This window comes from Ixodes scapularis, unplaced genomic scaffold (genome assembly GCF_016920785.2).
Source record: "Ixodes scapularis isolate PalLabHiFi unplaced genomic scaffold, ASM1692078v2 PGA_scaffold5__190_contigs__length_132052651, whole genome shotgun sequence".
NCBI lineage: Eukaryota > Metazoa > Arthropoda > Arachnida > Ixodida > Ixodidae > Ixodes > Ixodes scapularis.
In genome coordinates, this window is record NW_024609880.1 from 9,554,057 (window position 1) to 9,570,264 (window position 16,208).

Genomic DNA, 16,208 nt, shown 5'->3' on the forward strand with positions numbered 1-16,208 from the left:
GCATGATTCTCTGGTGGGCTGTAGAAAGGAAGCGTGACTACCGCGCGGGTCAGCGCAGTCCCGCGATTTAGGACCACTCATGACCATTCATGACGTGGCCCTCCTCGGCTACACAAAAGGAAAAAAAGTTCAACAAAAATGGGCAGACTGAGCATATTTTCCACACTGTAGAGGTATTGTTCAGCCGTAAATAAAAACACGATCTCTTATTTTTTTTTGTCTGCTACATTTTGTTTAGAACCCATAGATCCCAATTTTTAAAGGATTAATTCGAATTTCCTTTTGTAACTGCGGCCAGCATACCAATAGTACAATGAGAAACAGAAGGCATGAATCGTACGTGGGACTGCTCTCGGCCGCTGGAAGAAGCAAGGAATGGCCTCACCTCCCCTTCTATAGCTTACCTTGAGGGTTCCTCGAGCGGCTCCCGGGGTGTCCCTGATACCCAGTAAGATGCCAATAGAAACGATACGCCATCTCACGGCGTTTGCCAGAAAAGCGAGCAAACGATCGCCACGATTGCACCCTGCCGAGGGGCCGCCGTTCAGACCCCATTTTCTCCTTTCGCCGTGAATGGGCTTGACCCAGCAGTAATAGGGAGTTTTAGCGAATCGTTTCCACACGAACTGTTCGTGTGGAAACGACGCCACTGCGCATGCGCGCGCGAGTCGTTGGGGACTTTGGGAGGCTCTTCTCGTTCGTTTCTCCCACTCCGGCTGCTGGGGTCGTCACCGTAACGGAGACAGTACTCGGGCAGAAAAAGGTGGCGGGCGGTTTACCTGCCGCCCCAGTCGAGAGTTAGGCTTAGGACAGCGGCGGGCGATTTGCCATCTTGTTACTCTGCTTCATTTGAGAGGTTGAACACAATCAATCTGAGGATTGCTCACAATGGTAAGCGATCGTGAATGCCTAAACTGCGCATTCTAGTAAATTTTTGCTGCCTGCGGGAGACTGGCTGCAGCGTCGCGACTGCGAGCAGACGAAATGATTTTGTTCGATGACACAACATTTGAACGATCGTTCTGGTTGAACATGACGAAGATACACCGCCTACCATTGCGGTCGTTTATACACTTTTTACTCTATCTAGCTTCGCACATCTTGAAATTCCGACCGGTGAATGTTACGTCGGCCGACTTGTTTACATTGGTCGTACGCCGGAAACACGAGCCGCCACGGATTTGTACGTTGCAGAATGTTTCGCATGTTTACAAGAAGATGGCGCTGCCGGTCAAGCGGAATCATCATCATTGTTTTCACAGTTGTGCCACTTTTAAGTTTAGTTAAAACATGATGAATTTCACGTACGGTTCTCGGAACGGACCAGCTGCACCTTGCATGATTTTGGGACTGTGTGCTCCAAAACGACTCGCTAAAACTTCTTACTATTACGGAGTTTCCGTAGATCGTTTCTGCCGTCTTGCAACGCCCGCCTTCACCCCCTAAATGATCAGGAGCCCGGAAGACAAAGCCATCGGTAAGCATGCGCAGTTGTGACGTTTTCGTTCGGAGAGTATTCCGTGACAGCAGAAACAACCTACGGACTTTGGAGCCTCCATTGTTAACGGTGCAAGGAATGGGACGTGCTTGTTTGGCGGCGGTCTGAAATCCGAGTTAGCTTTTTGCTCCAGAATGAATTTTAACGGAAGCGACGTTGCAATTTCTGTAGCCGTTTGGTCGGAAATGTAGCCGTCAGTTATATTTAACAGTCTAATAAGGCAGTTTTAGAACAATATAGGCCACTTTAGCGCACGCTACGCGAAATAGTTTTAGAATAGCGTTTCTCCGTCCCAAGGCAAAAGCCCAAGCATCTCGCGCTTGCAACGCCACCAAGATACAGTCACAATTTCTATTTCATGCACGAAAGGCTGCAACGTCAGAAAAAACAAACAAAACAGGTGTTTTGGTCCAGAGTAACATTTAAGATTCGTTTAAACATCGCTGATGCGACGCGTGCGGTCGACCGGTCATGTCCACTTACGTCGCCTCGGCAAGAGAGGTCTCATATAAAGACTGTAAGTACGCAGGCGAGCTGGTGGTAGCTAATCCTATCGTTCAACACTTGAGACTGTGGTACAGAAAAGCTAAACCTTTTAGTTGAAGGAACACACAAAAAAGGAAAAGTCTCAAACTCAGCTAACTGGTTTATTTCTCTATCATCCCATATATACCCACACAGCCACTCTCAACTAACTTCTACACAGAGATCTCCTTTGTTGAAAGCATTTTCAAATACAATGGTTTCGTCTACCGACCTTCTCACACCATCCCTTCGCCGAGTAATGTTCGCGCGTCGCAAGCATCAAGCTGTCTGTGATCGTTGCCCACCTTACTGGGTCTTCCAAACCGAGTGCCATGTCGCCCTGTATTTAAAAATCACAGTTGCGAGGATGCCACCAAAGTCGCGCTCATGACGCCGCGAAAGCGGCCGCAGTCGCGGTGATGGTAGATGCCATTTCTTAACTGGGCTCACTTTGGCTTTAGCCAACTTTTAATCACGAATCCTCCCTGGAAGAGCGCAAAGACTCTTTGCGTACGCACGTAATTTCCGAAAAAAAAAAGCGTACGCTAAAATAGCGGACGCAAATAGACAAAACGTGGTTAGCGTTCGACGCATGCGCAATGGCGACGGCGCTATTCTTTGCGTACATAAAGCTTCAGGGTGCGCTATTCTAAAACTGCCTAATGTCCCGCTAAATTGAGCGCAGTATGAATTACATGGCCACGTGGTTGGCCGACTATGGGTGATGTGGTCACGTGGTTGGCACACCAACGGGTGGGGTGATCATGGTACTACATAACGTGCGCCAGGTCACACGAGGTCACGTGACGTCATGGTGACACGCCGTGGTGACATCGCGGTATAACATGGCCCACGTTGCGACGTTGTGGTGTTTCGTGACGTCATGCTAAAACCGAGTTACACATCTAGTAACGCTGAGTGTCACGGACGTGCCGAAACGTGACGTCACATCACGTGGTCATGTCGCGTGGTGCCATAATATCACGTGGCGTTACGTGACACCACCATTTGAAGCCATAATGTAACCTGGTGGTGTGACGTCACGTTACGTCACTGTGTGATGCTGCCCTGATTTGCGTGTCATCGGTAATGCATTTTGCATTTGGAACTTTTGTGCGCTAGATCGGAGGATCGCGCACTAACTATCTTTTTGCTTTCGTTTTTGTTTGTTTTGTGGTGTAACGCAGTTTCAGGAACGATTTACTAAAGAGGTGCAGTAATCCAATTCTGCCTTGAAGCAGCGTGGATGGGAACTTAGAATTTACGCTCCAAAAACAGGCCGTCGGCGAAAACGTGAATGTGCCTGCCCAGCCTATGTTTATTGAAAAATCAAAAACACGTTTTTAATATAAAAAAAATATATATATATATATTCTAAGGAATATTGCTTTGCAAATGTGTTGTTACGTGAAACGTGACTAGTTTAGCGCTAGTAACCTCCAAGCATTTCTCCTCGAGCTGTGCCTCCAGGTGTCTCCACCCCACTCCACCGCATTGACGTTCCCCTTCAGATTTCCCTGAATCTGTGTATACGTCAGATGACACGAAATCATGTGACGTCATTTGTCCCGCAGAAATAAAGCTTGGACATTGAATTGATGTTGAAGTCCTGTGACGTCACAGGCCATGGCTTCACAAAATCCGGAACAACTTGCTTAAAAACGATTCACGTTAAAAAAAAAGAAAAATGTATTCTGTCTTTAATGTTGTTGCATCCGAAGGCGAATAAAATTCCGGTGCGTTGAAATTAAAACGCTGGACCTCCACCAGCACTAATGTGTTACCGAGTTCTGGTACTGCCATGTTACTGCAACCAAACTGGAGGACATATGCCTCTTCTGCCAGTGCGTAAACGCATAGGAAAGCCCGGAAAGGAGAGCGAATGTTGTAACTATTTATGATAAAAAATTCCATCATTGGTTCAGCGTTTCCGTTGCATTCATTGTAGCGTACAATGTTACACAAGAGATTAAGACACTATTTCGAAATATGCCCGCCATTAGCAGCGAAATTCTACAGTGGTAGGCTAATTTTGATTAGTTATCTGTATTAGTTTCGTTTCTTCATTTACTGTAGGCCGTATTGGGTAATTTCATACCCACAGTTAGCAGAGTGGGCGTCTAACTCTTGTTGGTTTCCTTTGATTTGGCGAGCGTGCGGCCTGTAGTAACGAGGTAGAAACTAACTAGGTAGACGAAACGCCTATTCCAGGCTCCGACGTAGCCGGGTAGGCGTTTACTAGTCTCTTAAACCGACGTACACTATACTTGTCGTTATTTCAGCGCTAGATCGGTGGGGGCAGGTCTTTCGGCGCGACCGGGTAGCTTTGAATAATGTATGGATGCAGTGATACTGAAAATTATTAATATAGATTTTCGCTTCGTCACGCACTGCAACCACTTGATACAGCGAAATATACCTCTACTCCAAGGTGTAAGGGGAATTCACACGAGGCAGAAATTTCTCCATTTTGCTCTCCTGGATGAGCATCACGTGGTAACGACGTCACGCCTTTGAGCGAGCCGCGCTGACGTAGACATTCCAGGGGGATGGGGGAAACTTTACCTCGGGCTGCATAAACGTATGTGTCTTGCAACTTTGCAGATTTTGCTCTGCGGAATACCGGCGCTGGCATCGGGATCGCCTAACGTGTCGTGGTTTGCGCTATTGCGCATTTCCTCCTAGGCACCCGAAGGAGTCCTCGATATTATTCAATGACGCCCTCAAGGCGCTCCTCATACAACTGGTTTTGGATTCCTTGTACTCAATTAAACATTATAGTTTTAATTTTTTTTTTAGCAGGAACTTTGTTGCTTTTTTTATTTAACAGCGCTGCTGCCATATTCGCGTATCGACGTTTCAGGTATACGCCTCCATTTTCATGCTCTCGTCAGCGCGCCTAGCCCTGTTATCGAGAGGGCAACCCCTACATGCGCCTTAAAACACTGAAATTCCTGTCGGGTTCCCGCCGTTCGTGTGAGTGCTGGAGTCTGGAAGGGAGTCCCACGGGTTCCGCCGATCGCTGATGCCACCAACATTCCTCCCCGAAAGCATCCCGCGTCTAAACACAGCCTTTAAGTGAAGGCACAAAGCACAGGGAACGCTGCGACGCCATGGAATAGAGAAAGTCCTCTTGACGCGCGCCACAGTAGCCAATGGCACTAGCCTTTCCGCCGGCCGGACGGAAAGGAAAAAAGGAACAAATAAAAACAATAAGTGTCTCGTTGTCATGGCACTCGACCGTATGCGCTTTGCGCGGCGAACTAGTTCTCTGGACGTGACTGACACTGGCTTTAATTATGGGTCTGAAACTTTTCCGCTTTAACGGATTCACAAAAGTGTTCTTGACTCCGTTTAGGCACGATACTATATTCAATGACGAGGCTGTGTTAAGCAACACGCGTAGCGTAGTTCCACTATTTACACGGCTCACCCAGGGAAGAAGATTAAAGGAGCTGTGAAACGATTTTAACGTTGAAAGAATTTGCATCTTCTACTTTTCGCATTGCTTATCTTGTTATAAAAGGCAAAAAACTCATCTCCTTCCTCCGAAATGTTGCGATTCTACCGCATAAGAGCGAGGAAAAAATTAAAATATTTCCCGAGCTGCAGCCGCGAGTAGTGGCCATGAGAACCACGCAACGTCACGTCAATGGGGAACTCGTAAAAAGATGGCAAGTTGTGCAAATACTTGCTCGATAAAAGGTAACTTTTCTATAAATCTTGTCGTTCCAGCATAAATATAAATGCTTCAAAACCCTGGTATCATCGACCCAACTTTTATCATACGGAGTTTTAGTGGCGCCATCTATGCGAGGTCAACAAAACCGCCAGCTCTATCTGCTACCGCGACCAGCCGGCACAAGCCGGAAAGGGACGGGGGCAGAGCCGGACGGGGATGGCCGGACCCGGACGAGAGTTTCCTCCTTCCGCCATGTTGATCGCGCTGCCCAAAAACGTGGTCACGTGGTCGCGAGCGGGTGGTTCTCGCTGCTCACTGGTGGTTCTGGAGAGAGAGAGCTTCACCGGAACACCGCACGCCACCCTTCACGTCACAGCGCACGTGACTCGGAAGATAGTGAATGAGTTGAGAGGTGCCGAAAACGTCATTCTTTGTCCATTTTTTGAAATAAAAACCAGAACATGCAGGCAAAAGCCGTTTTTTGTTCTTTACTTCAAAAAGGTCGAGACACCAACTCCCAAATTATTTAAGCAAAGCACTGAAATTGTTGCGCAGCTCCTATAGAGGAAAGCTGAGAGAGGCACGGGAAACCGGGCCCTTCCCGGTTTCCCGTGCCCACATATAGCGTCGCTGGCGTCGATGTCGGCAAGACAGCAGGATCGAGCGCTGGGGCGACGGCCCCCTTTTTGTACACGCGAGTGCTTCTGGAACGATCGACATAGAAGGTTCGGGGAGTAGAGCGTTGTAACCTGGAATAAAGAACCGGGTTCTCGAATTTACTAGAAAGCAACATTTACAGAACGAACAGAAAGGTGGGACCTCCACTGCCAGGTACCGAATCGTGCCCCTTTCCGTGAAATCCAAGCACGATAACCGTTCGGGCCACGGACGCCCTTGCTCGGGGGCGCGCGTGCCAATATCTCTTAAACCAGCCTCTAGCCTGACACAGTCGTAGTTTGAAATATGGGCGTGCTGGGCTACCTTTTCCAGGCCAATTTTTTCTTCGTTGTAACTAGAATTTTTGTGCATTACAGGTGTCACCGTCAACGCCGTTCACCCAGGTCCCGTGAAGACAAGCATCGCTCAAGGCGCCTCGTTTTCTGTATCTCTCTTTTTCACCTTCATCTTCAACTATTTCGGAAAGGTAAGTGGTACCTTTTTTCCAAAGGTACAGTCGAGCAATCGAAATTTATTCAGCGGGAGTATAACACGTACGAGGCCAAATACAACAACAACAACAACAACAACAACAAAAAACTACATCTACAAAACGCTATGCAGACATAAATTGCCGCGACTGCTTTCTTATGACTTCTCGAAGCCTCGTTTATGACAGCCGTTGATACGCGAAGGCATCGGTTGATTTTCGAACGACAGTCTGTCACACATTGCGTCCTCTGCCGGCTGACGATGCAATTTTTTTATGTGGGAAACCTTTTTGCATTTGCTTCCTCCTAAGCCCTTGACGAGTTCGTCATCAGAACCTCGCCTTCTGGACACTGCCTTTACTGAGTTGACATGTAAGATGTAAAGTGTGTTCATTATGATACACTGTTGCGAAACGAAAATTGCGGAAGTGCCTTGGTCACACCTGCCAAGATCGTTATAGGCGGAACATGTTTATCAAGTTTCAGAAGTGAAGTATCAAAAGAAAATACTAATGAGGTACTGATCTTCTGTTTCTCCTCATATTAAACTCAATTATGTACAAAAGAGATTCCGATCTTCAGTTTTCAGGGTGCTAGACAATTAACAAGATGTGCCATCTCCGGGATATTCAACGAATGTTTATTATTAGCCGGCACACCTTGGTGAATTCTGATTAAAACGCAACCACTGATCCATGTGGTTTCCTTCGAACACAGCGGGACCTGACAGCGCGAGCAGCTAGGAACGCAACAGTCAAGCAGGCAAATAACTTTGAGGAAATCCGACGCCGTTCAATAATTGATAAATAACGCCTTGAACCGAAGTAGTTTTCGTCTTCCATTTAGTGAAGCTGCCGCTCAGCACTAGCTCAAGTAATATGTCAACAATGCGAGTAGGATTGCACAAGAGGACTCGCCCACAGGTGGTTGGCGAATTGCTTTCGGATGTGCGGTTAACTTGGTAGTTCCTTGGCCGAAGTAATGCGCTTTGGTGGGACTTTTCTTGTGTGCTTCACGAGTTCTAATGTCAGTCACAGTTTCACACCATAACGCTGCAACGCTGCTTAACGGTAGTTGTGTTGCTCGAATGTTCAGCATTGAAACCCATTCTCTGGCTGAGCTGCAGTTAGAAGTGCCGTTATCATTTGGAAGGATACAACGAAAAATGGTTGTATAGAGACGTCTTGCGCCGCTCACGCCAAGGGTTCAAGTGCCGTTCGAGTGGGTTCATAATGAGCACTAAAGTGCCTCGCGACTGCACTAGTACTCGTTCTCGAAACGAATATTACGAACCTGTTCAGAAATAGCCCGTTTCTAAATTTAATGAGCGCGCCCAACTATCAGTAGGGTGGTTTCAAAGCTCTTCAGCAATTACGACAGCGCAACATGCGCTTGTTCGAAAACGCGATATCCAATTTTTTTTTTTATGATTTTTACGAATGGCCTAACAAAACGAAAGTAGTGATATCTACTTATGTAACGTATCAATTCATATTCCGTAATATTTGAGAGCTAACGCTCAGAAGTACAGTAGGAAAAAAAATAATAAATCACTACAATAGCGTACCGGCTAAGCCTATTACGCTCAAATAGAGGAGCCCTCAGTCCTGAAAGAATTACTCTTAAGAATTTGAAGCACTAACTTGGAAAATCTTGATTAAGGCAATTTTATACCAAAAAACGTGCACCTTGATGGCAAAAGCAAATTGAACGTATGTTTTCGTTGCAGACAAAGTAAAAGAACGCAACCCGTTTTTCTGGCGCCTTTTTTTCATTATGGTGGAACAGAGTAGCGGCGCGTGCCTGGTAAAGCAAACATTAGAATAGAAACTGGTTCACACATTTGCGACTGCTTGCTCCATTTATCGGGTGGCCGAGAAACACTTTCAAGTTTCGTATATGTTCTATTGTTTTCGCTCAACGTTCTTCCTTTATTGGCCCGAAAACTTTCTACAATATTTTAAACGACCGTCTTTTATAAAAAAATATGTGCGTTTGATCTAAAAGAAAACCTCCGCTCTAGTGAAATGCTGTCCTAGAGCCACTAGGGTGTTCTCTCGTCGAGATTAAAAGAACTCGGTTGTACTCAGCCGGAAGTGTATAAACCAAATTTTACAAAGCGTCTTGAGCTCGAGGCCTTAGCTCTAAATCAGAGAAGTGCCGATAAATACTTTTTTTTTAATGCGAGTGCTTGAATTATCGAGAAGCACCGAATGAGTGCGATACAAGTACAGTACTCTCTAAGGAGGCGCCAGGCTCTGCCTCCCAGGACAGGACATGTATCTTCCACACTGCCTTAAATGCACGCAGGAGCTCCGTCGGACGGCACTTGAAATGCTCGGCTGAATAGCCACGATACGACTTTAGACAGGGCACAAAAATTTTCGAAACACGGCGCAACATCTTAAGATTTTATATAGTGATCAATTTGTGGTTCACTACATTTGCTCGAAAGTCCTCTGTAATCGCCCCTTTATTGCAAATAGGGAGTGCGTGCATACGATTGCTCGTCTTAAAAATGCTGTAAACCCCGTAGATTAAGGTAGAGTAACAGAAATGAGTTCCTCGGTCGCAGACGCCAACTCGCAAGAGTGACTGTTGTAAAGGGTGTATCTCGAAACAACCCATTCTTATTTGAACCCTTCTCGTTTGAACCCATTCGCAAAACGCCCTTCGCGTTTTAACCTTTCGCTTTTCGACACTTTCTTATTCATACCCGTTTCATTTGAACCCATTCTCATTTGAACCCTTCTCGTCTGAACCCATTCGCAAAACGCCCTTCGCGTTTTAACCTTTCGCTTTTCGACACTTTCTTATTCATACCCGTTTCATTTGAACCCATTCTCATTTGAACCCTTCTCGTCTGAACCCATTCGCAAAACGCCCTTCGCGTTTTAACCTTTCGCTTTTCGACACTTTCTTATTCATACCCGTTTCATTTGAACCCATTCTCATTTGAACCCTTCTCGTCTGAACCCATTCGCAAAACGCCCTTCGCGTTTTAACCTTTCGCTTTTCGACACTTTCTTATTCATACCCGTTTCATTTGAACCCATTCTCATTTGAACCCTTCTCGTCTGAACCCATTCGCAAAACGCCCTTCGCGTTTTAACCTTTCGCTTTTCGACACTTTCTTATTCATACCCGTTTCATTTGAACCCATTCTCATTTGAACCCTTCTCGTCTGAACCCATTCGCAAAACGCCCTTCGCGTTTTAACCTTTCGCTTTTCGACACTTTCTTATTCATACCCGTTTCATTTGAACCCATTCTCATTTGAACCCTTCTCGTCTGAACCCATTCGCAAAACGCCCTTCGCGTTTTAACCTTTCGCTTTTCGACACTTTCTTATTCATACCCGTTTCATTTGAACCCATTCTCATTTGAACCCTTCTCGTCTGAACCCATTCGCAAAACGCCCTTCGCGTTTTAACCTTTCGCTTTTCGACACTTTCTTATTCATACCCGTTTCATTTGAACCCATTCTCATTTGAACCCTTCTCGTCTGAACCCATTCGCAAAACGCCCTTCGCGTTTTAACCTTTCGCTTTTCGACACTTTCTTATTCATACCCGTTTCATTTGAACCCATTCTCATTTGAACCCTTCTCGTCTGAACCCATTCGCAAAACGCCCTTCGCGTTTTAACCTTTCGCTTTTCGACACTTTCTTATTCATACCCGTTTCATTTGAACCCATTCTCATTTGAACCCTTCTCGTCTGAACCCATTCGCAAAACGCCCTTCGCGTTTTAACCTTTCGCTTTTCGACACTTTCTTATTCATACCCGTTTCATTTGAACCCATTCTCATTTGAACCCTTCTCGTCTGAACCCATTCGCAAAACGCCCTTCGCGTTTTAACCTTTCGCTTTTCGACACTTTCTTATTCATACCCGTTTCATTTGAACCCATTCTCATTTGAACCCTTCTCGTCTGAACCCATTCGCAAAACGCCCTTCGCGTTTTAACCTTTCGCTTTTCGACACTTTCTTATTCATACCCGTTTCATTTGAACCCATTCTCATTTGAACCCTTCTCGTCTGAACCCATTCGCAAAACGCCCTTCGCGTTTTAACCTTTCGCTTTTCGACACTTTCTTATTCATACCCGTTTCATTTGAACCCATTCTCATTTGAACCCTTCTCGTCTGAACCCATTCGCAAAACGCCCTTCGCGTTTTAACCTTTCGCTTTTCGACACTTTCTTATTCATACCCGTTTCATTTGAACCCATTCTCATTTGAACCCTTCTCGTCTGAACCCATTCGCAAAACGCCCTTCGCGTTTTAACCTTTCGCTTTTCGACACTTTCTTATTCATACCCGTTTCATTTGAACCCATTCTCATTTGAACCCTTCTCGTCTGAACCCATTCGCAAAACGCCCTTCGCGTTTTAACCTTTCGCTTTTCGACACTTTCTTATTCATACCCGTTTCATTTGAACCCATTCTCATTTGAACCCTTCTCGTCTGAACCCATTCGCAAAACGCCCTTCGCGTTTTAACCTTTCGCTTTTCGACACTTTCTTATTCATACCCGTTTCATTTGAACCCATTCTCATTTGAACCCTTCTCGTCTGAACCCATTCGCAAAACGCCCTTCGCGTTTTAACCTTTCGCTTTTCGACACTTTCTTATTCATACCCGTTTCATTTGAACCCATTCTCATTTGAACCCTTCTCGTCTGAACCCATTCGCAAAACGCCCTTCGCGTTTTAACCTTTCGCTTTTCGACACTTTCTTATTCATACCCGTTTCATTTGAACCCATTCTCATTTGAACCCTTCTCGTCTGAACCCATTCGCAAAACGCCCTTCGCGTTTTAACCTTTCGCTTTTCGACACTTTCTTATTCATACCCGTTTCATTTGAACCCATTCTCATTTGAACCCTTCTCGTCTGAACCCATTCGCAAAACGCCCTTCGCGTTTTAACCTTTCGCTTTTCGACACTTTCTTATTCATACCCGTTTCATTTGAACCCATTCTCATTTGAACCCTTCTCGTCTGAACCCATTCGCAAAACGCCCTTCGCGTTTTAACCTTTCGCTTTTCGACACTTTCTTATTCATACCCGTTTCATTTGAACCCATTCTCATTTGAACCCTTCTCGTCTGAACCCATTCGCAAAACGCCCTTCGCGTTTTAACCTTTCGCTTTTCGACACTTTCTTATTCATACCCGTTTCATTTGAACCCATTCTCATTTGAACCCTTCTCGTCTGAACCCATTCGCAAAACGCCCTTCGCGTTTTAACCTTTCGCTTTTCGACACTTTCTTATTCATACCCGTTTCATTTGAACCCATTCTCATTTGAACCCTTCTCGTCTGAACCCATTCGCAAAACGCCCTTCGCGTTTTAACCTTTCGCTTTTCGACACTTTCTTATTCATACCCGTTTCATTTGAACCCATTCTCATTTGAACCCTTCTCGTCTGAACCCATTCGCAAAACGCCCTTCGCGTTTTAACCTTTCGCTTTTCGACACTTTCTTATTCATACCCGTTTCATTTGAACCCATTCTCATTTGAACCCTTCTCGTCTGAACCCATTCGCAAAACGCCCTTCGCGTTTTAACCTTTCGCTTTTCGACACTTTCTTATTCATACCCGTTTCATTTGAACCCATTCTCATTTGAACCCTTCTCGTCTGAACCCATTCGCAAAACGCCCTTCGCGTTTTAACCTTTCGCTTTTCGACACTTTCTTATTCATACCCGTTTCATTTGAACCCATTCTCATTTGAACCCTTCTCGTCTGAACCCATTCGCAAAACGCCCTTCGCGTTTTAACCTTTCGCTTTTCGACACTTTCTTATTCATACCCGTTTCATTTGAACCCATTCTCATTTGAACCCTTCTCGTCTGAACCCATTCGCAAAACGCCCTTCGCGTTTTAACCTTTCGCTTTTCGACACTTTCTTATTCATACCCGTTTCATTTGAACCCATTCTCATTTGAACCCTTCTCGTCTGAACCCATTCGCAAAACGCCCTTCGCGTTTTAACCTTTCGCGTTTCGACCCTTTCTCATTTGAACCCGTTGTCATTTGAACACCGTAGTGAGGTATAGAAAGAAGGAAAAACAGTTGAGGATGAAGGTTGAAGATGGAGCGAAGCGGCACTATCTCTTGCATAGCACATAAAACAATTTTCTTTATGCCTGCGTGCCACCCCGAGTCTGTTGACGTAGCAACGTGGTCACATGGTGACGTGGTTTCAAAAGTGCTAGCGCAGATTCGGTACTTCATTTCTCTTCTGTCGCTGTATGTCGTTAAGATGTCGTCGTGTGGAGCAAATGGATCATTGTGCTAGTCGTGTGTTATGGCTTGTAATGGCCAATTCGGGAGGTCATTTTCCCTGAAAAAAAGTTTTCCCATACCTTCGGCAAGGGCGTTCGCGTGGTCAAAGGCTGGCGGGTGCAAACTTTTCGGGTTGCGCTTCTCAGGCGTGTACCGGCAATTTACCAGCAGAAGCTTTCTCGAGCTCCAAGAGGTCGGGCAGCTTGTCTGCCAGACTGTATCCGGTATCGTCACATCAAAATCGGGATAGGGAACCAAACGAAACAATGCTCGCTGAGGCGGCAAATAGCGGGTTCGAGTGGCAAACGAAGCTATCGAGACAGGCACCTTTTTGTGCTCTGAGACAAGATAGCAAAAACAACGAAGAGAAAGATAATTTATGTTTCAAAGAAAGTCAACATTTTTTAAGGAATTTATCCAGCCTGAGCAAGGTATGTTTGCTCTGAGACACGGGTTGCATCATATATTACTTTATTTTACAAATCTGTAATAACAAGTTATTACACCGCTGAAAAAAAAAAGTATGCATAGTGATGCAGTTTGAAACTTGAACACGCAATACAATTTCAAGGAGGGTGGGTGCAATGAGAAGACCGAGGAGTCAAAAAAGGTACTAAAGAGTTTCAATAGATCGTTCCGATACCCCCGATAACGATACTATGCATGCGCAAGGGAGGCGGTGGCGGAGTATCGGGTATCGTTATCGGAGTCATGGGAACGATCTACTAAAACTCTGTACTAACAGTAAACAGAATATGGAAAGCGACGCTGGCAAGCCTCCTTGGCAACAGTTAATCGAAAATCCAAACAAAGTTTATTGAAATTTGACTTGCGTGCGGGTAGCATCACACTGATTTATGCATCTGCCCTTTCATTGATTTTATATTTTAATATTCTGTCAGCTGTACGGACTGTGGTAATGCCAATATTTTGAAAAGCTTTGTGAAGCCGCTTCTGTTTACACACATCTCAAAGAGTCGTAATTTATGTTGTTGGCGTATGCAGCGCGCTCATGGTACCATAGAATGATCGAAGAAGAAGCTAACGGAGCTCACTTGCGTCCCAGTCAAGTAAAAACGTCAGTTCAATTTGCTTTGCATTCGGGTGGAGAGGGTCACGTGATGCGCCGCTGGCGCGTTTTTGGTCGCCCGTGCCACAGGCAAGGGCTCGAAGGCAATTAATAACTCGAATTCGCCATAAATACCGCAGAAAGATTGCGAGATCATAATGTTGGATTAATTTGGGTTCGAAATGAGAGAGGTTAAAATGAGAAAAGTCTTTCTGACAATGGTCAAAACCAGAAAGTATGTTTTGAGAAAATTTGAAATGAGAAAGGTTAAAATGAGAAAAGTCGTTTTGAGAAGGGTCAAAACCCGAAAGTTTGTTTTGAGGACGGTTTAAATGAGAAAGGGAGAAACGCGAATGTTGTTTTGCGCTTGGTTGAAATGAGAAGGTAAAAACGAGAAGGTAGAAATGCGAACGGGTTCAAATGAGAACCACCCGTTGTCGTTGTAAAACGGTGCCTGGAGGCGTCTGCCACAGGTGTCTCTACCACATTTACCGGGTTAAAAAAAAAAAGACTCGAGTGTTGCCTGATGACGTCACGCTGTCGCCAATCGCAATCTTGGCGGTGTCACATGCAGCATTGGCGGTGCATCTGGCAGAGGCCTGTTGTACTTCAAGTCGCCATCCAGCTTGGAAGTCCGCGGAAGCTTCTGCAGACAGAACTTGAGACGCCGTGACACCTGTGACACTCGCGTTTGCTCGTGCTCTTTGTCAAAACTTCTACCAGGATCGCAACATCCGACACTGCACATCTTCGGCTGTTGTGACGTAATTTGCTTGTCACTTGGGAACCATATGTTTTGTGCATGGGCGCAATAGGACACACCAATTGCAGCCGTGTTCGAGGCAGCGTCGTTGTGCCTAACCTGTTATTGAAAATGTGCTCAATCAACCAACTAATGACATGCTGACACAGAAAAAGATGCAACTTGAGTTTGCAGATGCTATATAGTATAAATATTTGTTTTGTTTTCGGACATCTTCGCAGACACCTCACGAAGGAGCCCAGACGTCCATCTACGCGGCTGTAGAGCCCTCGCTGGTCAACGAGACCGGCAAGTACTTTGTAGACTGCCGAAAGGACTTGATGGGCTGGAACGCCCTTGGACGCAAGAGGGCGCAGGAAGTCTTCGAGGCCTCTTTGAAACTGGTGCAGCTGGATCCAGCCCAAGTGGAGAAGCAGTTACAGTCACCCACGTCATGATTGTGTACAGTGTGTGACACTCACAACAAAGTGAAATATACAGACTCATTGCCAATACTACAGTTGAGCAACTACAAGAATGCAAGAATGCAAAGCATCGAAAAATGAGACATAATCCAGCGACCCAGTAGAAATTTGCGAGAATGGCTTTCAAACGCTGGCTCGAATAAAGGTAACAAAACTTTTACAAAGCTTTAGGTGTCACTCCTCTCTCTCTCTCTCGTTATATATATATATATATATATATAATGACATCTTGGGGCTAAGTAGACTGTAGGCGTATTTTTATAAAAGTAGATGCCACCGAAGGGTCGAACAAACTTGGACGATTTAATTGAACATGTATTATACATGTTCAATTAAATCATCCAAGTTTGTTTGACCCTTCGGTGGCATCTACTTTTATATATATATATATATATATATATATATATATATATAAGTGAGGCAGAGTAGTTTGAGAACAATGGACCGGGAAAATGTAATAACTCAAAGATCCGCACTTTCGGAATTGCTATGCTAGGAGCTTATTGCATGTATTGTGAGAATTATGGCATGCATGTGAGTTATATATATATGTACGGTATATATATATACACGTGATATCTATCTATCTATCTAACTATTTATCTACCTATCTATCTATCTATCTATCTATCTATCTATCTATCTATCTATCTCTATATATATATATAGACCGTTTTTCTAAAAATTTACAGATTTGTTTAAAAAGATACCGTGAAAGCTACACTTCAGCGGTTTGTGCAGGTAAGTTATACGTCCAGGGGGAC

General features: G+C 45.0%; 1 protein-coding gene across 1 annotated transcript in view; it reads left to right on the forward strand.

Moving 5' to 3' along the window:
* The window catches only part of LOC121838040 (retinol dehydrogenase 11-like), a 40,944-nt gene extending 25,527 nt beyond the window's left edge, over positions 1-15,417 (forward strand). The window contains exons 5-6 of the mRNA XM_042294020.1: positions 6,740-6,849; positions 15,202-15,417. Of these exons, the coding sequence (XP_042149954.1) occupies positions 6,740-6,849; positions 15,202-15,417 (326 nt within the window). The remainder of the gene's footprint in view (positions 1-6,739; positions 6,850-15,201) is intronic.
* The last annotated feature ends 791 nt before the right edge of the window (positions 15,418-16,208 follow it).